Genomic DNA, 27,155 nt, shown 5'->3' on the forward strand with positions numbered 1-27,155 from the left:
TTCGATACTAACTTCTATTTATGATGTTTATACCGTGTGTGTGTTTGTGTATGAGAGAGACCTGGATAGAGCCGGAAAGAAATTAAAAATAAGGGAAGTCGGCTCTCTATCCCCCTCTCTCTCACTCCTCTCTCATACACACACACACAAACCCACCCACACACACACACACACACACACACACACACACACACACACACACACACACACACACACACGGTATAAAATGGAAGTTAGGTTGGCAACGAATAGATAAACACACCAAAGAAGATGAAACTTGTATTCGAGTCGCAATATTTACGCTGTGAAAAGCAGTGTACGACGAAATAGTTGTATCGAGTGACAAAAGAACAATCGCCCACCACAAAAAAAGAGTGAGAAACTTGGTGAACAGAATGTGGAAGGTGAGAACACAAAGCTGTGATTATATGTCTGTGATAAAAGTGGCAGTGCGACCTCCAGACCAGATGTGAGGAAACGCAGATCAGCAAATCGTAAGTAATTACTTTTTTTTACAAAAAATCGCGAAGTGAACTGTTTGATAATCTATAACTAACAAATCTGTATCGTTATAGATGCCACTGATGATGCCTTAGAACATGAGAATGCGAAACGCGTATGGGAAAAATAAAGTAATTATTAGTAGGAAAAGGCAGTGTCATTCACAAAACAAGTATAAACTGTCACACATTTCTACAGAAGGCTGTACTAGTCAAAACTAGAAACAATTACTCTGAGATATATGGGGCAGTTTACTTGTGACGAGTAACACGAAGTATTAGGTTTCACGAGAGACGGCGTAGTGAATTACAACAAGTGTTTGTGGGCAAATTCAAATTCTCGAGCAGTCTTGGAGGCGAGGCATCAGTATCGTTGCAGTATCACTGTATGGGCGGGAGTTGTCGTTGACAGATCCACAAAGCGATTCACTTTACGAAACAGATTAACAGGTGCTGCGCTTTTGGAGAATGTTACCCTTGCAGGAAGAAAACGACTGTGGTTTACTTATAATCGGACACCAACCCAGTTTGTATACTTTCTATGCATCCTGCTGATGCACATTGTCGCAGCTTCTAGCAGTAACGTGAGATCCACGTTCACCTGGCCTGAATCCGTAGTATTTCTTGGACCAGCATGGAGTCACGTATCTTGCAACCGAGTGACCACAGATTTCCTATTAAGTACAGCGCAATAGTTATTAAACTATATGAAAAACAACGTAAACTAGTAACAACGTATGGCATGTTATTCAACATATAAAAGTAACTAGAGATATTCCGATGCAGGTTATGACATGTTCGATATGCCTGCCATCATTGGCGATGATGTTGCGCAGACCAATAGCGAAATTCTGCATATGACCCGCTGAAGTGTTGGAACATCAATGCTGTCAATGACGTCCTGAATGGCCGTTTTCAACTCAGCAATGGTTTTGGGGTTATTGCTGTGCACCTTGTCTTCAATGTAGCCCACAAAAAGGAGTTCCATATGTTCAGATCCGGAGAATATGACGGCCAATCGACGCCCTTGGCAGTGGCCCCTGGGTACCCCAGAGCCAGAATGCGGTTCCGACAGTGCCTCTCCTGGACATCATGGGGTCGAGCTCCGTCTTACATGAACCACGTCTTGTCGAAAATCAGAGTCACTTTGGATAATTGGGATGAAATCTTCCAAAACCTTCACGTACCATTTGGTAGTCACCGTGCCATAATGGAATATCGCGCCGATTATTCCGTGACTGGACATTGTATGCCACACAGTCACCCGTTGACCGTGAAGAGACTTCTCGATCATGAAATGCAGATTCTGAGTCCCTCAAATGCGCCAGTTTTGCTTATTGACGAAACCATGCAAATGGAAGTGGGTCTCGTCGCTAAACCAAACCATTCTGCACATACTAATTTCCATCACGCCCTGCTGCCAACCGTGCAGTTTGAAAGTCCTAACGCAAACCTTCTGAAAATAAGACGGTTTTATTTCATATAGTTAAATAATTTTCACCCTTTAGATCATGACTGTATGTCGTTGCCGCGCAGTAGTTGTTTCCATTATCACAGCATCACACTAGTGTAGGGGCTCGCGAGTGGTTATTACCAGTTAGCTTCATGTAAAGCTACAAACTGGTGTAACGTAGAAACGCGTTTATTTAGGACATCTGTTCGGGTGTCATTGTCAAGAGCCTAAGCAGCACTTTTAGAACTCAAACTGAGACAATAAAAAGGCCTTAAGAATCGATACTAATTTGTAAACATGCTCGAAATGACAAAAGACTCAAATCATTGAAAGGCTCTCATCGAAAGGAATGTAAAATGGAGCAGGGCTGGCCCATCAAGCACGCAGCGACAAGTGACAGTCCACACATTATACTACGCTGTGTGGCGATTGTATTAAATAGACTGATAATTAGGTTTTATATTAATATGAAACACTTGTTATGATTATATGCCGACATTTTCACAGGGGACCTAAAGCGCAGAACCGACTTCGCGCAAAAGATTTTTTTTTACAAAAACGCTGAATAAGAAGTTGTCTGTCCCCATATTGTACAAATTGTGCTGATTTGACGTTTGTTGCATGTCGCCTTAGTCTTATATATACTGCCCAGTCACATTAATATGGGAACCTATCAAAAGCCTGTATAACTATCTTTTGAACCGCGGACCGCTGCAAGACGTACAGGAAGAGACTCAGTGAGGTCCTGGAAGTCACTGACAGGGATTTGGAACAATGCGGACTTTCTAGGTTTCTCGGTTGAGTATCCATGCCGCGAACAGACCTGATGAGGTGGTCCCACTGATTCTTAATTGGGTTCAAATCCAGGCAGGTGCGCTGCAAGCTGTTTGGTACGTGCGGTCGGCTGCGGAGACCCTCAAGTGGGTATTATGCGACAATCCGCCGCGATCGGTACTGGTGTAGAGCGACAGCCATCTAGCGGTAGAACGGACGCAACTACGAAAATTAGCACACACGTTATCCGCGCCCCAGAATAGACAGCAGTGCTAAACTGGCGCCAGTCCGCGCATGCGAAGTGGGCAGCGATAAATCGCGCATGCGCAGAAGAGTGTACCGCAGTGCTTTCTGCTTGTTGTTTGGTTATTGTTAGGTCGCTAGTGGATAATTTGACATTTTCGTGTTGGGAATCTTCCACATTTTTTTCAGTAAGCAGGTTTCATAAATGCAGAAATGGAACTTTTTTTGCAGTAGACTCTTTTATACTAGCTGTTTGAGAAAGGATTTTTTCTATTGATAGCTTCGTATTTTAGAAATGAAATGGAGCAAGGAGGCGTTAAACGTGTTAAGTCAGGCATACATGACCCATTGTATCATAATAAGGTAATCGGAAATCGTTTCTTTCTGAGTAATAAGCTTCTAACGTTATACGGTAATTTTCGATTTGTCTCGTTGGAATTGGGTTGTTGTGGGGGAGGAGACCAGGCAGCGAGGTCATCGGCCTCATCAGATTAGGGGAGGAATTAGGCCGTGCCCTTTCAAAGGAACCATCCATGCATTTGCCAGGTGCGATTTAGGGAAATCACGGAAAACCTAAATCAGGATGACCGGAAGCGGGATTGAACCGTCGTCCTCCTGAATGCGAGTCCAGTGTGCTAACCACTGCACCACCTCGCTCAGTGTATGTTACTGCCTTAGTTTACGGAAGTCCAGGTTTGATATTATTGCATCTCCTGCTTGATTTCAGCGTTCCAGAAAAGAGAAACTGGCAGTGAAAGGGAGAAATCCTTGCAATTTGGCCCAGTGCGACAGATGAGGACTGCAAAACTGTGAGTAGCACATATATATATAGCCCAAACGTGGAAAAAAAGCACAAGTGCACCTTTAAGTATTGGTCCTTTAAATTGTTGCAAATTGCAGTGCATATATCCACAACAACTTTTGAAATGGTGGGCTGCGCTATTCTGGGGCTAAAAGCCAGACTCTTAAAAGATTCCCCAGTCCCCAGGAAACGCAATGTTACATCGATCGTGCTGCGTAAGGGCGTTTACCGGTATTTTATTCATGATCTAGGCTGGTATAACCACAAAACGCATATGATTTAATTCTTACTTTCGAGAATGTGAGACAGCCTACTTCATGACTGTGTCACACTTGCTAATTCCATCTTCTATCATACACAGCAGCTTCTCGAAACAGGCCATGTCCATCCTCACGAAGCTCTAAAATTCATGTGGACCTTCGAGCCTCCGTTCTTTCACAGTGGATATAATCCCCTGCCTTTGTCCCTTCTCTCCAGCCAGGATCGAATTCAACAAGCCTGACTTTTTGTTTTTGTCAACGTTCTGCTCTAATCCGAAGATTTACTGTCACTACTAGAGCAATTGCTCCAAAAGCAAGTGAGTCCTCCGTGTGCAAAATGCTGTTTAAATACATATACCTGTGTAACCAAGTTCTGTTTCGTGCGGTTGAACGAACGACTTTACAAGAGGTTAGGCAGTTCTGTTTGCGTCTCGCGCGTTATCATTGTCTACTGCGCATGCGCGCCAAGTACATCCCGCGTGGAAGGTGTGATACATCTACGTGAACCAGCCTGTAGTCACAGATATGCACGCTTGGGGCGCGTAGGTCTACGGTTTAGGCGCATCGTGTAATACCGGCTTTATGTAGCAATGTTCGTTGAAAGGCCTTTGAGGAGACAGTCTTAGTGATCCCTTTGTTCATCTGGGCGGTCAGTTGCTCGACAGTTGCACGTCTATTCGCCCACATTCTTTGCAATCGACGGTCAGCTTCATCTGAACCGGTTTTGGATAGTGCCATTTTGCAGTGCGCCGCCTACTTTAATCGCGGCACCACACAAACAGTTTACAGACTCCATCGTTTCGCCCCCCCCCCCCCCCCCCCCCCATGAACCCTGGACCTTGCGGCTGGTGGGGAGGCTTGCGTGCCTCAGCGACACAGATAGCCGTACCGTAGGTGCAACCACAACGGAGGGGTATCTGTTGAGAGGCCAGACAAACGTGTGGTTCCCGAAGAGGGGCAGCAGCCTTTTCAGTAGGTGAAAAGGGCAACAGTCTGGATGATTGACTGATCTGGCCTTGTAACAATAACCAAAACGGCCTTGCTGTGCTGGTAGTGCGAACGGCTGAAAGCAAGGGGAAACTATGGCCGTAATTATTCCCGAGGGCATGCAGCTTTACTGTATGATTAAATGATGATGTCGTCCTCTTGGGTAAAATATTCCGGAGGTAAAATAGTCCCCCATTCGGATCTCCGGGCGGGGACTACTCAAGAGGATGTCGTTATCAGGAGAAAGAAAACTGGTGTTCTACGGATCGGAGCGTGGAATGTCAGATCCCTTAATCGGGCAGGTAGGTTAGGAAATTTAAAAAGGGAAATGGATAGGTTAAAGTTAGTTACAGTGGGAATAAGTGAAGTTCGGTGGTAGGAGGCACAAGACATTTCGTCAGGTGAATACAGGCTTATAAATACAAAATCAAATAGGGGTAATGCAGGAGTAGGTTTAATAATAAATAGGAAAATAGGAATGCGGGTAAGCTATTACAAAGAGCATAGTGAACGCATGATTGTGGCCAAGATAGATACGAAGCCCACACCTACAACAATAGTACAAGTTTATACGCCAACTAGCTCTGCAGATGACGAAGAAATTGAAGAAATGTATGGTGAAATAAAAGAAATTATTCAGTTAGTGAACGGGGATGAAAATTTAATAGTCATGGGTAACTGGAATTCGAGTGTAGGAAAAGGGAGAGAAGGAAACGTAGTAGGTGGATATGGATTGGGGCTAAGAAATGAAAGAGGAAGCCGCTTGGTAGAATTTTGCACAGAGCACAACTTAATCATAGCTAACACTTGGTTTATGAATCATGAAAGAAGGTTGTATACATGGAAGAACTCTGGAAATACTAAAAGGTATCAGACAGATTATATAATGGTAAGACAGAGATTTAGGAATCAGGTATAAATTGTAGGACATTTCCAGGGGCAGATGTGGACTCTGACCACAATCTATTGGTTATGACCTGTAGATTAAAACTGAAGAAACTGCAAAAATGTGGGAATTTAAGGAGATGGGACCTGGATCAATTGAAAGAACCAGAGGTTGTACAGAGTTTCAGGGAGTGCGTAAGGGAACATTTGACAGGAATGGGGGAAAGAAATACAGTAGAAGAAGAATGGGTAGCTATGAGGAATGACATAGTGAAGGCAGCAGAGGATCAAGTAGGTAAAAAGACGAGTGCTAGTAGAAATCCTTGGGTAACAAAGAAATATTGAATTTCATTGAAGAAAGGAGAAAATATAAAAATGCAGTAAATGAAGCAGGCAAGAAGGAATACAAACGTCTCAAAAATGAGATCGACAGGAAGTACAAAAAGGCTAAGCAGGAATGGCTAGAGGACAAATGTAAGGATGTAGAGGCTTATCTCATTAGGGGTAAGATAGATACTGCCTACAGGAAAATTAAAGATACCTTTGGAGATAAGAGAATCACTTGTATGAACGTCAAGAGCTCAGATGGAAACCCAGTTCTAAGCAAAGGAGGGAAAGCAGAATGGTGGAAGGAGTATAGAGGCTCTATCCAAGGGCGATGTACTTGAGGACAATATTATGGAAATGGAAGAAGATGTAGATGAATATGAAATGGGAGATCCGATACTGCGTCAAGAGTTTGACAGAGCACTGACAGGCCTGAGTCGAAACAAGGCCCCCGGAGTAGACAACATTCCATTGGAACTACTGACGGCCTTGGGAGAGCCAGTCCTGACAAAACTCTACCATCTGGTGAGCAAGATGTATGAAACAGGCGAAATACCCTCAGACTTCAAGAAGAATATAATAATTCCAATCCCAAAGAAAGCATGTGTTCACAGATGTGAAAATAATCGAACAATCAGTTTAATAAGCCATAGCTGCAAAATACTAACACGAATTCTTTACAGACGAATGGAAAAACTGGTAGATGCGGACCTCCGGGAAGATCGGTTCCCTAGAAATACTGGAACACGTGAGGCAATACTGACCTTACGACTTAGAAGAAAGATTAAGGAAAGACAAACCTACGTTTCTAGCATTTGTAGACTTAGAGAAAGCTTTTGACAATGTTGACTGGAATACTCTCTTTTAAATTCTAAAGGTAGGCAGGGGTAAAATACAGGGAGCGAAAGGCTATTTACAATTTGTACATAAACCAGATGGCAGTTATAAGAGTCGAGGGACATGAAAGGGAAGCAGTGGTTGGGAAAGGAGTAAGACAGGGTTGTAGCCTCTCACCGATGTTACTCAATCTGTATATTGAGCAAGCAGTAAAGGAAACAAAAGAAAAATTCCGAGTAGGTATTAAAATACATGGAGAAGAAATAAAAACTTTGAGGTTCGCAGATGACATTGTAATTCTGTCAGAGACAGCAAAGGACTTGGAAGAGCAGTTGAACGGAATGGACAGTGTCTTGAAAGGAGGATATAAGATGAACATCAACAAAAGCAAAACAAGGATAATTTAATATAGTCGAATTAAGTCGGGTGATGCTGAGGAAATTAGATTAGGAAATGAGACACTTAAAGTAGTAAAGGAGTTTTGCTATTTGGGGAGCAAAATAACTGATGATGGTCGAAGTAGAGAGGATATAAAATGTAGACTGGCAATGCCAAGCTAAGCGTTTCTGAAGAAGATAAATTTTTTAACATCGAGTATAGATTTAAGTGTAAGGAAGTCTTTTCTGAAAGTATTTGTATGGAGTGTAGCCATGTATGGAAGTGAAACATGGACGATAAATAGTTTGGACAAGAAGAGAATAGAAGCTCTTGAAATGTGGTGATACAGAAGAGTGCTGAAGATTAGATGGGTAGATCACATAACTAATGAGGAAGTATTGAATAGGATTGGGGAGAAGAGAAGTTTGTGGCACAACTTGACCAGAAGAAGGGATCGGTTGGTAGGACATGTTCTGTGGCATCAAGAGATCACCAATTTAGTATTGGAGGGCAGCGTGGCGGGTAAAAATCGTAGAGGGAGACCAAGAGATGAATACACCAAGCAGATTCAGAAGGGTGTAGGTTGCAGTAGGTACTGGGAGATGAAGATGTTTGCACAGGATAATAGCATGGAGAGCTGCATCAAACCAGTCTCAGGAATGAAGACCACAACAACAAGAACATAAATTGCCCCGTTTCTGCATTATGACAATGACTGCACTGTTTTCCATGTCCCTCAACTCGCTGTGTATACACTTCACTGCTAGTGCTGCCGCCTGCAGTCAGTGAGTGGTTGTCGCACATTGACGTGTAACATAGGTGGTGGTCATATGAATATGACTGGAAGGTGTATTGTGTAAAAAGGAACACTCAACTCTTTAAAGATTATAAAACGCCTTCAAACTTCTTGTTAGTTTAAAATTATTTAAATATTTCACGTTAAGTGTTTCATGGAGGAATATAAGGCGCATTCAAATGAAAACGAGACAGATGGAAAAAATTAGGTAAACTGTTTATTATTTCAAGAGTAATTGCCTTAAGTGTTAATACATTTAGCCCGGTGTAAGAGAGGACCGACAGTGTCTTCATGAAAAATGTTTGATTTTGCTTGCAGGAACACGAGAGTACTCAGCCGTGCACCTCGGCCACGAATGTCTTTCTTCAGGGCTCCAAAAATATGGAAATCTAATGGGCAGACATCACGACTGTATGGAGGATGTGTCAGGGCTACCCAGAAAAACGTCTGCGCTGTAGTCAGAAGAGCCTTGGTAACATGTGAGTGGATATTACAGTGCAACAGATTCATGTCATCCGTCAGCATTCATGGGCGTCTGGACTCAATGCCGAGCGTTAATGTTTACAGTGTCCACGTAACGCTGTGCGTCAGTTGTGGCGCCGTCTCCCGGAAAGTCAATAAGCAGCGGGCCCTTGTAGTCAAAGAAGAAGGTGACCATCACTATCCTGGAGCTGTCGTTTATGCTGCTGAAATTTCGCTGGGAAGCCCTTACACATCATCCGTACAGTCTCTATCTGTCCCCATGCGATTTCCACATTTTAGGGGCCACAAAGAAAAATATTCGTCACCATCGACTTGCTTCGGACGAAAAGGTGCAAACCTGGGTAAAACCATGATTTCCTAGGCCACCACGAACATCTTTTCACCAAAGGACTGTCTTGTCTCACTATGGGACAAATGTACTAACAGTCATGGCGATTACTTCTGAAATAAAAAAACAATTTAAGTACTTAACATTGCATCGTTCTTCTTAACAATACAGGCACTGAAATATACACTACTGGCCCTTAAAATTGCTACACCACGAATTTGACGTGCTACAGACGCGAAATTTAACCGACTTTAAGGAGATACTGTGATATGCAAATGATTAGCTTTTCAGAGCATTCACACAAGATTGGCGCCGGTGGCGACACCTTCATCTTGCTGACATGAGGAAAGTTTCCAACCGATTTCTCATACACAAACAGCAGTTGACCACAGTTGCCTGGTGACACGTTGTTGTGATGCCTCGTGCAAGGAGGAGAAATGCGTACCATCACGTTTCCGACTTTGATAAAAGTCGGATTGTAGCCTATCGCGATTGCCGTTTATCGTATCGCGACATTGCTGCTCGCGTTGGTCGAGATCCAATGACTGTCAGCAGAATATGGAATCGGTGAGCCGGCCGCGGTGGTCTAGCAATTCAGGCGCTCAGTTCGGAACCGCGCGACTGCTACTGTCGCAGGTTCGAATCCTGCCTCGGGCATGGATGTGTGTGATGTCCTTAGGTTAGTTAGGTAAGTAGTTCTAAGTTCTAGGGGACTGATGACGACGGATGTTAAGTCCCATAGTGCTCATAGCCATTTGAACCATCTTTTTGAATCGGTGACTTCAGGAGGGTAATACGGAACGCAGTGCTGGATCCCAACGGCCTCGTATCACTAGCAGTCGAGATGACAGGCATCTTATCCGCATGGCTGTAACGGATCGTGCAGCCACGTCTCGATCCCTAAGATATGGGGACATTTGCAAGACAACAACATCTGCACGAACAGTTCGACGACGTACGCAGCAGCATGGGCTATCTGCTCGGATACAATGGCTGCGGTTACCCTTGACGCTGCATCACAGACAGTAGCGCCTGCGATGGTGTACTCAGCGACGAACCTGAGTGCACGAATGGCAAAACGTCATTTTTTCGGATGAATCCAGGTTCTTTTTACAGCAGCATGATGGTCGTATCCGTGTTTGGCGAACATCGCGGTTAACGCATATCGGAAGCGTGTATTCGTCATCGCCATACTGGCGTATCACCTGGCGTGATTTCATGTCGGTCACCTCTTGTTCACATTGACGGCACTTTGAAGAGTGGACGCTACGTTTCAGATGAGTTACGACCCGTGGCTCTACCCTTCAATCTATCCCTGTGAAACCCTACATTTCAGCAGGACAATGCACGACCGCATGTTGCAGGTCCTGTACGGACCTTTCTGGATACAGAAAATGTTCAACTGCTGCCCTGGGCAGAACATTCTCCAGATCTCTCACCAACTGAAAACATCTGGTCAATGGCGGCCGAGCAACTGGCTCGTCACAATACAACAGTCACTACTCTTGATGAACTGTGGTATCGTGTTGAAGCTGCATGGGTAGCTGTACCTCTAAACGTCATCCAAGCTCTGTTTGACTCAATGCCCAGGTGTATTAAGGCAGTTATTACGGCCAGTGGTGGTTTTCTGGGTACTGATTTCTCAGGATCTATGCACCCAAATTGCGTGAAAATGTAATCACATATCAGTTCTAGTATAATATATTTGTCCAATGAATACCCGTTTATCATCTGTATTTCTTCTTGGTGTAGCAACTTTAATGGCTAGTAGCGTAGTATTTATCCGCCGATATCAGGCAACGGATTTCCATTAAGATGTCCTCACCTGTACGGGAATCAGGCAATGTGTGTACGAGTACAGACTGTTCAAAAATGGTTCAAATTGATCTAAGCACTATGGGACTTAACATCTGAGGTCATCAGTCCCCTAGAATTACCTAACTAACCTAAGGACATCACACACTTCCATGGCCGAGGCAGGATTCGAACCTGCGACTGTAGCAGGCGCACGGTTCCAGACTGAAGCGCCTAGAACCGCTCTGTCACAGCGGCCGGGTAGTTCAGGTTGTGACGAAGGAAATACGACATAGTAAATTTTGGGTATGACCGCGAGTCGTACACAGATACACAAACCGACGGCTCCGGTAAAACGGGAAATCCGGGCTTTAGTCCGGTTCCGGCACTACTTTTCATTGTCGTCATTCCCTTATACAGCTCAACGTTGCTCGTTTTCGCAGTTGCAAACACATTTCATGTACACTCAATCCCATCTATCATCTATGAAGACCCCAGCGGTCCTTCTTTCATTTACTGACATATCCATGTGACGACATCACTTTCCTTGCTCTTGATCCGCTCCTTCAATCCTCCACACATTCTTTCAAATCCGCGTTTATAATTTCTCGTCATAGTATTACCTCTGGTACCAAAAAATAATGGTACGACGTCCAGTCAATTCGCTGACTACATCTACTCGATTTCCACCTCAACGTACACACCCACCCATATTACCGGAACATTAACATATTTTAGACTAACTCTCTGAATACTATACTAACTAACTGCCACAAATGAAGCACGCAAAAGACTACATCTTCTAAGAAGGATTCACTTGAAGAGAACAACGTCCCACCGTCATTGACGCCTAGCAAATTGTTACCCGACTGATCCTCGCCTTTCTTAACTTTGCTTGGATTTATGCTGCTTTCAGATTTCACACTTCGCATAAATTCTAGTTTACTATTATCGAGTATAGACCTCAATAAAAGGAAAATTTTTCCGAGCGCTTACATTTGGAACACCGACTTTTATGCTAATGAATCATGCGCTGTAGGAAAGAAGGAACATAAGAGAATCGAAGTTTGTGAAACGTGGTACTACAGAAGAATGTTGAAAATTGGGTGGACTGATAAGGTAAGGAAAGAGGATGTCCTCCGCAGAATTGCCGAAAACAGGAATATACAAAAACCTGTGACAAGAAGAAGGAACCATGATGGAACATATGTTAAGCTATCAGGGAACAACGTCCCTGGTTTAAGAAAGAGCAGTAAAGGTTAAAAACTGTAGAGGAAGACAGGGACTGGATTACATACTACAAAAAACTAAGAACATAGGCCGCAAGTGTGATGGAGAAGTTAGCACAAAACACAAAGACAAGGTGCTTAAAATCAGTCAGAAGATTGATGACAAAAAAATCTAGAATGTAATGATGTCCATCACGCGATTTACATCCTGTCTTCTTCTAGACGCGTCTTTTACCATCTATTATAGTACTCATCAGCACTTAAATTTTTAGAACTCTTCCGGATGTACTAAATGTCCTCTGCACTTGACTAGAACACCCTATCGTTATCACATCACCCATCCCATACTAACACATATCTCTTTTAGTTCACCTCGAAAAGCTTCACACCCAATCCGAAAGTAGTTTTAACCAGCCCTATATTATGATGGAGGATTCCTGGCAGAACAAATACATAGATCAAAAATGAAAACACTATTGTAATGAAATTAGCTTATTCTTCTGGTTATCAGTGTTTTGGTAACAAAGAATCTCGTATCACTCAATCTTTTTTATAGTTAATATCGAATATTTTAATTAAATGATTTTTCACTATTTTATTTATGTACGTTTCGTACACTATTACAATTAACAATTTGAGGTGTGTGTGTTTGACAGTAGGGCAAAGGATCAACGCTCTTCTGGAATAAACCCGTCTGCAGGGAAGTGTTTGAAGCCTGGAGAAAGACCGTATCCGGAAAAAATCTGTTACCATTTATACACCTTATGTCGGGACTAATCAAACAGTTTGTGAAACCTTTACGCGAAGACGGAGAGCGAATATAAATGCGAGAAGTTTCCTCATACATAAGAATCGAAACTGAAAGACTTCTTTGTTGGAAATGGAATTCGAAATTCACATTCAATTTCAACTTTGAATCAAAAATAAGTTTAAGTGAGATGAAAGCTCGGATATTATTCACATGCGTAAATACTGTTCTTAGGCAACCGAAAGAATCAATGCTATATTTCTGCGAGATCCAACATGTTACAAAAGTTTAAGAAGTTAGGTTGTTTGATGAGGCTCAGTATTCAGTTTCTCAACAGTTACCTTGATTTTACCCTGAATATTTGAGCGATATCAGTGAGCAACAAGGTGAATGGTCTCATCTAAACATCAGAGTGGTGGAAAGACCGTGTCATGGGCTGTGCAGTACTAGTGTGATTGGAGACCACTGTCGGTCACTTCACCAAGTATTTCAAACAGGTAGATCGTCGAAAAAAACTGCGTTAGGTGTTTTATTATTTATGATCGAATAAAACCTCTGTTGATTTTTAAAAACCACATTACTTGTCATTCATTATCATTGTATTATTAAGTCACTTTGTAACAAAACCGAACTTCATAGAAAAGAGAAACTGAGGTCAGATATGCACTCATTGGTGTATAAGCCATGAGATTCAGCTACCACCTAACCCAATATATATTTTTTTGTTGGCAGCTAATATACTTCCACTATAGTCGCTTCCATTACTACCTCCCATCCTTCCTCCTCAAATAATACAACTCCCATAATATCGACGCCCAATTTTGTTTCCTGCCTTCTCACGTTGCCAAATTACATATTTATTTCAGTACTCTGTTACATTGTCAGAGTAATTAAATCTTTGCATAGAGTGATATGAAGTCATTTTACTTATACACTCTGCAAGTTCTAGGAGAAGGTTGCTATCGATGGGCTGGCTCCTTCGATGGGCTGATTCATTTTCTCTATGGATATTGACAATAGGAGCATATTAGCGGTCATTCGTAGTACCCCTGTGTTCCCAGAGATCCGCCATATTCCTAGTGAGGTGCTCCACGACGACAAAAAGCAACAATGAAAAGAGGTAGCATTTGCACCATTTCCTTGTAATTGACTAGTATTAATGATTGGGACGTCGTACTGATATCATTAAAGTTTAGTAGTCCTCATTTGGGAGTACATCATTTTGTACTCACAATATAAAATTATATGCTGTGGACGGAGACTAGGTGTTGTTAACCGATCCAAGCCGACTTGTCTTGAATCAGCCACCTCGAAGTTTGTCTAAGCTTAGGCCTAAATACGCCACTATGAACAAAATGTAAGTAATGGTTTTGTTACATGTCTTCGAATGGTTTGTAATTGTTTTGGAAATCTGTCAAATGTGATTTTTAACCTTCGAAGCCAAGATTTCTACTTTAATCTCCTGTGCTTCGAATTCATGTTACTTTATTTCAGTATCCAGAAAAAAATTAATGAAATAAAAAATGTGAAGGAAAGTGACACTTATTTACGCGCGTGTAGTATTTAACAGTTATTGCACTACATCCCATTCACGGTAACTGCCTGGCCCAAAGAATGAAACTGGTCGCGTTGATTGGGCCTACGACATATGAAGGGCTTATTTCAATAGTGGTACAAGGCCATTTTAGTTCATTCTGGGATACAGAGTCCTAAAGATAATTGAGCGCTGAAACATCTGCAGTTGAGATACCAGAAATATTCAACCTATGGCTTCTTACTACAGATGAATCTTTCTTTCTGTTTGTTTGGATCATTAATTTCAGAAGCATTATAGGCAGAAAAGGTAATGGACTTGTACCACTATTGAAATAAGCCCTTCATATATGTTCATTGAGCAAAATAACTGATGATGGTCGAAGTAGAGAGGATATAAAATGTAGACTGGCAATGGCAAGGAAAGCGTTTCTGAGGAAGGGAAATTTGTTAACATCGAATATAGATTTAAATGTTACGAAGTCGTTTCTAAAAGTATTTGTATGGAGTGTAGCCCTGTATGGAAGTGAGACATGGACGATAACTAGTTTAGACAAGAAGGGAATAGAAGCTTTCGAAATGTGGTGCTACAGAAGAATGCCGAAAATTAGATGGGTAGATCACATAACTAATGAGGAGGTATTGAATAGGATTGGAAGAAGAGAAGTTTGTGACACAACTTGACTAGAAGAAGGGATCGGTTGGTAGGACATGTCCTCAGGCATCAAGGGATCACCACATTAGTATTGGAGGGCAGCGTGGATGGTAAAAATCGTAGAGGGAGACGAAGAGATGAATACACTAAGCAGATTCAAAAGGATGAGGTTGCTGTAGGTACTGGGAGATGAAGATGTTTGTACAGGACAGAGTAGCATGGAGAGCTGCATCAAACCAGTCTCAGGACTGACGACCACATCAACAACAACATATGTTCATTTTTCATAGATGTCAGTAACATTGAATAATTATGTCTTCTTTGTATACTGTAGTGGAATACTAAAGAAAGCGTCAAGTTACAGTGGAAGTAAAATATTTATTACAAAGTCCGAGAAGTTTATTACACATTTTCTTCTTACAAAGTCGCTAGAGTATTTAATACAACGCTACTGAGGCTGTTACCAGTCAACCTGGGAACCTTACTAACTCGGATAGTGGATGCCGAAAGAGAACAAGATCCAGATAAAAGGTACACATTTGGTTACAGATCTGAACATTATAGCATTACAAATAACTGATGTCAAAGCTAGCCGTGTCCACAGCGTTAACCGAACATCACTGAGCGAGTAGCACAATTTCTCAGCCTTTACATAACTAATCTGATACCATAGATACCATTTACTCCCTCTTGAATTACTTTTTTCCTGACCTCAGATGTTAAGTCCCATAGTGCTCAGAGCCATTTCAACCCATTAATGTATATTTTCCTTTGTGCAACAGATCAGGAATTCAAGTGTGGACATGTGGACGCAAAATGAACAGTCAGTACTGACAGGCATAGTTACAGCAGTGCAGATGACATCAGGTAGTAAATTTTGTGATGTGTTCGTGTAAAGACTGTTAGTATGGATGTAGATGTAGATGTAGGTGCAGCCTAAAATCAACTAACACACTGAACTGGGTACATATTTAAGTGCCATGATCACAATATCTGTGCTTACCCCTAACTCTCTGTATATATGTAAAAGTATTATCTATCACTTAAACAAAGACACGGCGTATAGAGAACATCATTAAGTAACCATTACTGATATGAGATTGAGCATTCACAGGTGAAATTTCATTTTTATCGCTATGACATGGATTTCAACTCCCACTAAAAAGTCACATTTCGCTTGTAACTTTCGCTTGTTAATGATCACCTTTACCTTCCTACAGATGGCTCTGTGTCTTTCTTGGGCAGTGGTACCAAGTGTTAGCATATGGACGGAAACGATAGCCGTCGAGCTAGACTATGACCTGCAAAAGGGAAATGATACAGAAGATTCGATGGATGATATGAAAGACGATAAAGACGACGATAAAAAAGAGGACAAAGATGAGAAAGATGAGAAGACTGCAGCAGCAAGTCGTTGGAGGTCACGCCGAGACGTCTTCCAGGACATCGAAGACGCCATTCACCTGTAAGTGACACTAACGCTTTTGCAAACAGTCGGCAGGGAGCAGACCAGTTACCACAGTAACCCGAGATAATTCTGTATGTCTTTGTATATTAACATGCAAAATTTTATTTAGTTCACTGCTCACGGCGTGAAGATTTGTGGTTCATATTCCAGTATCCATGTTGCTAAGGATTTCTCACTGATCTTGATGTAAAAGGAGCTGTCTTAGTGCTGTCAGAAGCGTACTCATTACGGAATTTGTATTAAAACTAATGCCTCTGTCACTATTAGTGTCGACTTGTACGACATCATCACAATCATTTTTCTTTCGATGCCAAAGATTAGCAACCATTCCATCTTCTACCCTGTTGCGGTGTCTTTTCCTGTTAGGTTGCAGTACCTTAGCTTTCGTTCGAATTTTTTTCTTTTACTGTTATTTCCATCTTCTTTCTGGGCTGTCAGCGGTAAGAGTTATGCCTGTGCTTCAGCCATAAAAGTTTTGAAAATGTATAAAAGTGTTTGATAAGCCTTAAAATGTTATTAACTTAGACATATTTTCAAGTTAAGATATCCATGGCTGTCTTTGGCTATTTCTTTAAGCATAAAATCCGATTCTTTTGTTGATTTCACAAATAAAACTGATGTCTTTTGCTACTGTTTCGCGTTGTTGATGAAAATAGGGGTGGAAGAGTTTGGGACAGTCGAGAAGCAGGAATGGATGACAAGTGGGATTTGTTGGTTTTGAGAATCAAGTGAACGGCAGAAGATGGGTGCTTCTGAAAGACAATGGAATGAAAGTGTTGGGGAAATGCAACCGGAGCTAAGCCACTGCGAAGGAAGAATATGAGACGAAGATCCCTGACCTAGAGAACGGGTATTGAGTTAAATACCTACGTTTACACCTCTAGGCCGATGTCGTGGTCAAGTAAAAGGACGTACTTATAGTTTCGTTTGGATAATATGTTGTCAGTTTTTACGTCTAAAACTGGAGAGCGGGGGGACGTGGTGGTGTGCTTGTATAAGCACGACGTAGAATTAGGTTTGGTGATGGTAAATGAAGTTGTTGGATAGTTGACGTTAAGCTTTCGTGAGTTGCATGAAGTCCGAAACTGGCAATGAGGAACTTTGATACCAGGTTCCATTAGGGAGGACAAACGGATACGGAATGTGAGGTACAGTATAAGGCGTTCGGAAAAATAGACAAGTGTGAAGTAAGAGAGCATATATCATATTAAGGCTTCATGGTTGTGGACGATGATGGAGGAATTCCATTCAGTTAGTATATTTAGTTCTGTGTGGACTTTTTGCTATATATGTAATAGGTAGGTTCTCCATGTTTTCGGTCGAAGGTTTGTCCGTGGTATTTTAGTGTATTAGGTGACTGATTAGGTAAATTGTTTAAGTGGGTAGGCAGAAGTCATGGTGTCTGCTTCCACAGCATTCCGTACTCATGTATGACGATGAACAATAATCTTTGCTAACAGCAATACATCTACATCTACATATCTACTCCGCTAGCCACCAAGCGGTGTGTAGCGGAGGGCATAATTCGCGCCAAAGTCATATTCCCCCCCCTCTATTCGACTCGTGGATCGCGCGAGGGAAAAACGACTGTCTGAATGCCTCAGTACGAGCTCTTATTTCTCTTATCTTGATCATTGCGGGATTTTAAAGTTGGTGGTAACAATATATGCTCTACATCCTCGGTGAAGATCGGATTTTGGAATTAAGTGAGCAGCCCATTCCGTTTAGCTCGTCGTCTATGTGCAAGTCTGTCACACTTCAAACTAAATCTACCAGTCACGAATTTTTCCGCTTTTCTTTGGACCTTCTCAATCTCTTAAATCAGACCCAACTGATAAGGGTCTCATACAGACGAACAATACACAAAGTAACGTATCGTAAGCTATTTCGCTTGTTGAAGCACTGCATCGCTTCAGGATTCTACCAATAAACCGCAATCTAGAGTTTGTCTTACCCGTTACTTGTGTAATCTGATCAATCCATTTGAGATTATTTCGAACAGTCACACCCAGATACTTGACGGGTGTTACCTCTTCTAAAGACTGGGCATTTATTTTGCACTCGTACATTAATGGGGATTTTAGCTTTGTTAGATAGTTACACTTATTAATATTGAGAAATAACTGCCAGTCATTACTCCACGCATTAATTTTCTTTAAATCCTCATTGATTTGTTCACAACTTTCGTGTGATACTACTTTCCTGTAGACTATAGCATCATCGTCGAACAGTCTAATGCCGCTGTCAATACCATCAACCAGATTGTTTATGTAAATCGTAAAAAGGAACGGCCTATTACGCTGCCCTGGGACACACCAGATGTTACGCTTGTGTCTGTTGAAGTCACCCCGTTCAGGACGACATACTGCTCCCTGTCTGTTATGAAACTTACTATCCAACCGCACATGTCATCGGATAGACCGTAAGCGCGCACTTTTTGTAGCATGCGACAGTGCGGAACAGAATCGAACGCCTTTCGAAAGTCGAGAAATATGGCATCAACCTGGGAGCCGGTATCTAGAGCCTGTTGTATATCATGCGCAAAATACACTCCTGGAAATTGAAATATGAACACCGTGAATTGATTGTCCCAGGAAGGGGAAACTTTATTGACACATTCCTGGGGTCAGATACATCACATGATCACACTGACAGAACCACAGGCACATAGACACAGGCAACAGAGCATGCACAATGTCGGCACTAGTACAGTGTATATCCACCTTTCGCAGCAATGCAGGCTGCTATTCTCCCATGGAAACGATCGTAGAGATGCTGGATGTAGTCCTGTCGAACGGCTTGCCATGCCATTTCCACCTGGCGCCTCAGTTGGACCAGCGTTCGTACTGGACGTGGAGACCGCGTGAGACGACGCTTCATCCAGTCCCAAACATGCTCAATGGGGGACAGATCCGGATATCTTGCTGGCCAGGGTAGTTGACTTACACCTTCTAGAGCACGTTGGGTGGCACGGGATACTTGCGGACGTGCATTGTCCTGTTGGAACAGCAAGTTCCCTTGCCGGTCTAGGAATGGTAGAACGATGGGTTCGATGACGGTTTGGATATACCGTGCACTATTCAGTGTCCCCTCGACGATCACCAGAGGTGTACGGCCAGTGTAGGAGATCGCTCCCCACACCATGTTGCCGGGTGTTGGCCCTGTGTGCCTCGGTCGTATGCAGTCCTGATTGTGGCGCTCACCTGCACGGCGCCAAACACGCATACGACCATCATTGGCACCAAGGCAGAAGTGACTCTCATCGCTCAAGACGACACGTCTCCATTCGTCCCTCCATTCACGCCTGTCGCGACACCACTGGAGGCGGGCTGCACGATGTTGGGGCGTGAGCGGAAGACGGCCTAACGGTGTGCGGGACCGTAACCCAGCTTCATGGAGACGGTTGCGAATGGTCCTCGCCGATACCCCAGGAGCAACAGTGTCCCTAATTTGCTGGGAAGTGGCGGTGCGGTCCCCTACGGCACTGCGTAGGATCCTACGGTCTTGGCGTGCATCCGTGCGTCGCTGCGGTCCGGTCCCAGGTCGACGGGCACGTGCACCTTCCGCCGACCACTGGCGACAACATCGATGTACTGTGGAAACCTCACGCCCCACGTGTTGAGCAATTCGGGGGTACGTTCACCCGGCCTCCCGCATGCCCACTATACGCCCTCGCTCAAAGTCCGTCAACTGCACATACGGTTCACGTCCACGCTGTCGCGGCATGCTACCAGTGTTAAAGACTGCGATGGAGCTCCGTATGCCACGGCAAACTGGCTGACACTGACGGTGGCGGTGCGTAAATGCTGCGCAGCTAGCGCCATTCGACGGCCAACACCGCGGTTCCTGGTGTGTCCGCTGTGCCGTGCGTGTGATCATTGCTTTTACAGCCCTCTCGCAGTGTCCGGAGCAAGTATGGTGGGTCTGACACACCGGTGTCAATGTGTTCTTTTTTCCATTACCAGGAGTGTATGTTCCGTGATTCTACAACAAATCCATTCTAAAACAAAAATAAGTGCGCACCACGAAGGAAATATACGAAAGGGTCGGAAATCTGTAGATATAATTTATGTGTACAAACAAACAAATAATTATCGCAGTGCGGGATAGCCGTGCGGCCTATGGGTGCCTTCCCACGGTTCGCGCAGCTCCCCGTCTCCCGTTGGAGGTTCGAGTCCTCTCTCGGGCATGCGTGTGTGTGTTGTCGTTAGCATAAGTTAGTTTAAGTTAAATTAAGTAGTGCGTAAGTCTAGGGACCGATGATCTCAGCAGTTTGATCCCATAGGAACTTACCACAAATTTCCCAGTTTTTCCAAGTGATTATAATTTCATAAAAGTTGAATCATTTATTCAAGAGACAGATCATCACAAACATAGCAAGTCCATAACACGTTGGTGCGCCTCTGGCCCTCGTGCAATCTGTTAGTATGCTTGTCTCCAGACGTGTCTCCGGCCTCGCATCTCGGCTGACTGGAGTAGAATTGTCTTCAGTAATGAGGCCCGCTTCGAACTGAGCCACGACAACTGTAGACGTGTCCTAAGACGCCCCGGAGAATGGTGGAGTACCAGCCAGACTGTCGTCTGCTGCAAGGTCCGTCATCCAGGAGTGATGATCTGGCGCGCCATTTCCTTTCGTGGTAGGACACCTTTGGTTGTCATCCGCGGCACCCTTACAGTACAGCAGTACGTCGAAGAAATTCTAAGCACAGTTCTGTTGCCCTTCAAGGGCTTACATTTGTTACATTGGCTCACATTTGAACAAGATAATGCCCGCCTGCTCACGATGACAGTTCTACTGATTTTCTTTTTGCTTGCCAAACCCTGCCTTGGTTAGCAAAGTCGACAGATTTCTCCCCAACTGAGGAAGTTTGGAGTGTGATGGGCATGACTCCCCAACTAGCTCTGGATTTTGACAATCTAATGCACCAGTTGGACAGAATTTGGCACGATATATCTCAGGAGGAAAACCAGCAACTCTATCAACAAATGCCAAGCCGAATAACTAATTGTGTAAGTTTTTTGGATTTCAGGTACGCCAGTTATGCAAACACCGTTTTTCTCAGTACCCAAACATGTTTCGGCTCGTCTGTGCCATCATCAGTGGGTTTTCGTTTCTATTTATTCTTTACATTTGGTGAGCATTTATTTTCAAAAATATTCAAATGTTTGTGAAATCTTATGGGACTTAACTGCTAAGGTCATCAGTCCCTAAGCTTACACACTACTTAACCGAAATTATCCTAAGGACAAACACACATACCCATGCCCACCGCGACCAGCCGCAAAGGCCATGGCTGCACGCCCTAGACCGCTCGACTAATCCTGCGCGGCAGCATAAATTTTCTTGACCACTTTTGTGTTAATTATTACAGGTAGCTTGTCATGTTATCGTGTGGCAAGCACTTCCATTCCCTGCATCATGCTGACATGTTATGATACATACGTAGCTGTAACAAGTGTTTTCCACAAATAAAGCAGTAAAACGCTTTTCACTACACCACACCACAATCACACTGTGTCCTGGTGTAGTGAAAAGCGTTTTACTACGTTATTTGTGGAAAATACTTGTTATAGCGACGTATGCATCACAGCATCTCAACATGATGTCCACCCCCGGTAGCTGAGTGGTCAGCACGACAGACTGTCAATCCAAAGGGCCCGGGTTCGATTCTCGGCTGGGTCGGAGATTTTCTCCGCTCAGGGACTGGGTGTTGTATTGTCCTAATCATCATAATTTCATCCCCATCGACGCGCAAGTCGCCGAAGTGGCGTCAAATCGAAAGACTTGCACCAGGCGAACGGTCTACCCGACGGGAGGCTCTCGTCACACGACATTTCATCTCAACATGATGCAGAGAATGGAACTGCTTGCCACACGAAAACATGACAAGCTACCTGTAATAATTAACACGAAAGTGCTCCAGAAAATTCATGCTCACCAAATGTAAAGAATAAATAAAAACGAAAACCCACTGATGATGGGACAATGGTGCCGAAACATGTTTGAGTACTGAGAAAAACGGTGTTTTGCATAACTGGCGGATCTCAAACCCAAAAAAATTTAACTGCAAACACGGCCAATACAAGGAGCTGCAAATCAAAAAGATGGATAATTGCATGAGGGCCAGAAGTGCTCAATTTGTGAATCTCTTTCTCCACTTTCTGTGATATTGTAATCATTCGTTTGTATGTACATGTACATCACATCTACCGATTTCCGTCTCATTCTGGTAATTCCATTGTGGGGTGTCACTTTTTTTTTCATTTTTTGTGTTAGCGTGTATATCTAGCATCAGTTCACTTTCAATTAAACAACATCATACACCCACCGTAATACGATTACATAGTGTAATTGTCAGTAAATCTATTAAAGTTTTTAAATTATCGTAACCACTCAACACAAGTTAGTAAGATACCACAAGATTTCCAAGCCTCAAGTGACAGTTGTTCCACATTCATGTCTTTCTCCTCATAGTCTCAGGCAGATGACATACATGTTCATTAGGATGCCTCATATTATTCACAGTTTAATTTTTTTTCTTTGTATAAACCTGTAGTATAAAATAATGTCTTTTGTGTAACTAGAGGTCTATAGAGCATTTGTAAAAAAGGAAGACGAAAAAGCACACAAAAATCTCATTTACTTTTTACGCTGAAGAAGCTGGTACACCAATTATATCATCTTAAGTATTAAATTTGTTGGACTGACTTTCATAATTTTCTATACACCACATATATGTACATTGCTTGTGAGGTAAATATGACCAGAAAATAAATTTTCTTTTATAAATCGTTATTCTCTGAGAAAGCCTCTTTTTATGCTCTGGAAACTTACAGCGGTACCCGTTTACAAATGATCGGTTCTGCTTCTCATTTTCTGTAAATAATACCGTTGGTCATTTTTGAGATTTGCTCGAGTCCTACTTCCATCTTTTTAATATTTTCGTCTGGTAGCTCCGCCTCGGGAATTAGTGCATCAGTCATTTTCGTTTCTCAAACAAAAGACAAATTAGGATCAAAGAATGCAGAGGTTACAGATTCAGGAGACGGCATCCGAAATGATTTTTTAGTTTGTGTAAAGCCACACGAGGGACATCACTATTGACAACTTCATATTTTTAAAGACTGCTTAAATCCATATATCTTGCTTTGGCTACGAATGGAGCAGAGAATCACGCATTCGTATATACGCTGACAACGAATACACACATACCACAGACCGCATTCCTTTAATTTATCACGGAACATAAATATTTTCACACAATAAATACCTATCGTCGTCCACCTTTGTCGTGGGTACCACCTGGACATCGGAAAGATTTTCCACGAAAAATCGCATTTAACTCTAAAAACTAGGTAGCTGTTCTCTAAGAGTATCTCGAACAAAACCGAGTATCTGAGACACATCAGCTTGATTCAGGCGTTCCTGGGTGTTTCCATTCGTAATTCCAGAACTGAATTTCTTTACATCGATTCCAGACCAAGCGCTCTGAAATATTTATAGGATTGTTATAATAGGACCTGTGCTTTCACAGCCCATATTTTCCTCAAAAACAATTATGTAAATGATTTCGTATATGTTGTGCGTGCAAGGTAAATACAACAGATCTTTTTTGAAGAATTTCTCCTTCCAGACACAGGCACCCAGAAATTTGTCGATATTTCATGGTGTAGTGCCAAAAACTAATGCTTGAAGCAGGGCTGAAGGACGCATTCAGTGACAGTTTAATAAACACGCAATCTGCTGTGTTCCAGCAGTGAAGTACTCCTTTTTGAAAGACTCACATGAAGTCTTTTTGCTGATTCGTTACGTGTTAACATTGGCAGCAAGTTACCGTCGCAATAGACGGAAGCAGCCTGCGATTTCTTATCTTCATATTGCTTCTTGATTTCAAATGAGATTCTCTCGGAAGTTGTGAGTAGAAATTCTGTTGACTGCAAAATTTTCTTGACATCCCGTTTCAAATGCAGTTATCAAGATGTGAACCGCTCACCTGGCACTGACCCTTCATTTATCAAAGGCAGCTGCATCTCTGTTAGTTTTACTTTTCTTTTTATTTATGTAAGTGGAATTTTGTTTTAGTGTTATCTGGTAGTGCTCATAGAACATGGTCGAAATCAAGTAACTCTTATTCAAAGCTACTGGATCTTGACGTCACCAATGCAGTGAGTTGACCTGAGGAAAAAAAAAGTAGCGAGTGATAAAAAGTTATGAGGAGCGATCAATAAAGATTTTGACACTATTTTATTCTCTGCCAATTTCGGTTGAAAAAGTGCGGTACTTATTATGGAACATCGTGGAATGTTCGCGCTTGAGTCCCTGTAATTTCGTGAACTTCCCGGACGTGGCGGCTCTATACGTAGCCTTCAAAATGGCGTCTGTAACAGAGATAAGTTCCAAGCAGAGACCTATTATTGAATTCCTTTTGGGGCAAAGTCAGAACATCGCAGATATTCATAGGCGCCTGCAGAAAGTCTATGAGGACCAGGCACTGAACAAAAGCGCGATGAGTCGTTGGGCGAGGCATCTGTCATCATCGCAACAATGTCGCGCAAACCTCTCCGATCCCTCGCGTGCCTGTCGGCCGCCCACAACTGTTACTCCTGCGGTGTTGGAACCCGCGAACACTCTCATTCGAGGCGATCGACGGATCACAATCAAACACCACGCTGCAGAAGTAGATAGTGGGGACCCAATCGTCCACCGGTTGGGCTACTCAAAGGTGTATGCCCCAGAGCCCGGATCTCGCACTTTCCAAATTCCACCTGTTTGGCCAAATGAATTGTACTCCGCGCGTATCAATACTTGGACGATGGGAAGGCTACTGATGCAGCAAGAGGCTGGCTCCACGCCGAGCAGTGGAGTGGTATCATAGCGGCATAGACGCCCTCCCAGTAATGTGATGTAAAACTGTCGCACTGAACAGAGACTACGTTGAAAAATAGGGATTTGTAGCCAAAAAAATGGGGTATTTAAGTACTGAATAAAACCAAACCTGCTTTCAGAACAAGAAGTGTTGCATTACGTAATTGAACGCTCTTCGTAAATGACCGTTTATCGGGGGTGGATCAATAATGGATTTTCCTTTTCTTTTCTTTTCAGATGTGTATGTTATTAATTCATAAATAAATTACGTATCAGATTGTTGTGTTTCACAATCGCTTCGCTCTCTTCTTTTCCCAGCTGTTTCCTCTTGGTCAGATGCTCTTCTCTCTCACACACACACCCTCTCTCTCTCTGTCTCCCTCTCTTCTCAAGTAGCTGACAATTAATACAATTAACTCCAAGCATCGACCCTGGCAGTCCTTTTAGTTGTTGCTTACTGAAAAGTTGTTTGTATTCTTCAACACCAATGATATTTCAAGCATTTGCATGTGCCATGTCGAAAATATCATCAAGTTTTAAAACAAAATCTGTTGATTTTTTCTTGTTAACGTTCGACAACAGCTAGCGCGTTTTTGTAGTTGCTTCCATTGTCGATACTAAGCATCTAGTTTTGGCACGGTACGTAGATTCACAGCTCCAGTGCCTTTTCTCTATAAATCGTCACTTCCCGCACTGCTAGCTGAACATTTCGACGCACAATTAATGTAAACGAATACGTTTAACGCCTTCAGTTCGTTTAGGGAAGGACATTTATTCGCAATGGTAGCTTGTTTCCAATTAATTTATGGAAGTAATATCAGAGTGAGTATATTTTCTTCCGCAAACAAACTGAAGATGATGACATTGTCCTTGACACGATTGCTGTTTCCCTCGAAAGTGAAAGACTAGTGCCGTGGTCCAAGCTAGATCGTAAAAAGAAAATGAAGGCTTCAGCTGAATCTGCTATCTCTCTGCCTGTTGTGGGGTCACTGTACCGTCACGTCACTCAACCAGTGTGATCTCTGACATGAGAACACATCCAAATAACAAGACTGAGGTTAAATAATTACCTGTGCTAACGCCACAGAAGATGACATAAATGAATGGATTGTCCAAGATGAAGAATTTGAAGTGACAGATGAAGAAATAGTCAACATGGTAAACGAAGAAGGAGAACACGGAGAAGCGGATGTAGTGGAGGAAAGTGCGCCCAAGATTTCTCACATCGAAGGACACAAGGCCTTAGAAACTAGTTTAAAATATGTAGAGCAACTGGAGGAAACATCGTCTACCGAGGTTTTACTTCTTAAGAGATTACGTGATTTAGCGGCAAAAAAACGGCAAACTGCAGGCAAAGAAAAGACAATTACTAACTTCTTCACACAGTAAATATTTATTCAGTCTAATTTGATTTGTATTCTATTAGATGTTTAACTCATTTGGCCTACGTTAGTTTAATGTTTGTGTTTTTTTTTGTATTATTTTCCGTGTTATCCGACCTTACCACTTAACCGACCTTGCCACGGCCGGTTTAGGTCGGATAATCGACACCCTACTGTACGTTAATTTTCCATACTGATATTGGTTTCAGTTTCGACGAACTCAATCTATTGCTATCTCGCTGTCAGAGATTTGCAAAACCCCAAATGGGCACTAATGAAACATATATTATGTAGCACGGTATAACGAGGCAACACACCAGGTATGCTGCAGGTGGAACAAAAACATAAAAAGGGTATAATCGCCCTCGGCTGTGCTAGTGAATCGTGTGCCCAGTAGCTGTCAGCAATAATTTCACAGCCCGGCTGT

General features: G+C 42.7%; 1 protein-coding gene across 1 annotated transcript in view; it reads left to right on the forward strand.

The window, feature by feature from the left end:
* The window catches only part of LOC126278503 (uncharacterized), a 59,754-nt gene that overhangs the window by 22,533 nt on the left and 10,066 nt on the right, over positions 1-27,155 (forward strand). Inside the window, exon 3 of the mRNA XM_049978661.1 lies at positions 16,233-16,477. Coding sequence (XP_049834618.1) covers positions 16,233-16,477 — 245 coding nt within the window. The remainder of the gene's footprint in view (positions 1-16,232; positions 16,478-27,155) is intronic.

Source organism: Schistocerca gregaria, chromosome 6 (assembly GCF_023897955.1).
Source record: "Schistocerca gregaria isolate iqSchGreg1 chromosome 6, iqSchGreg1.2, whole genome shotgun sequence".
In the NCBI taxonomy this organism is placed as follows: domain Eukaryota; kingdom Metazoa; phylum Arthropoda; class Insecta; order Orthoptera; family Acrididae; genus Schistocerca; species Schistocerca gregaria.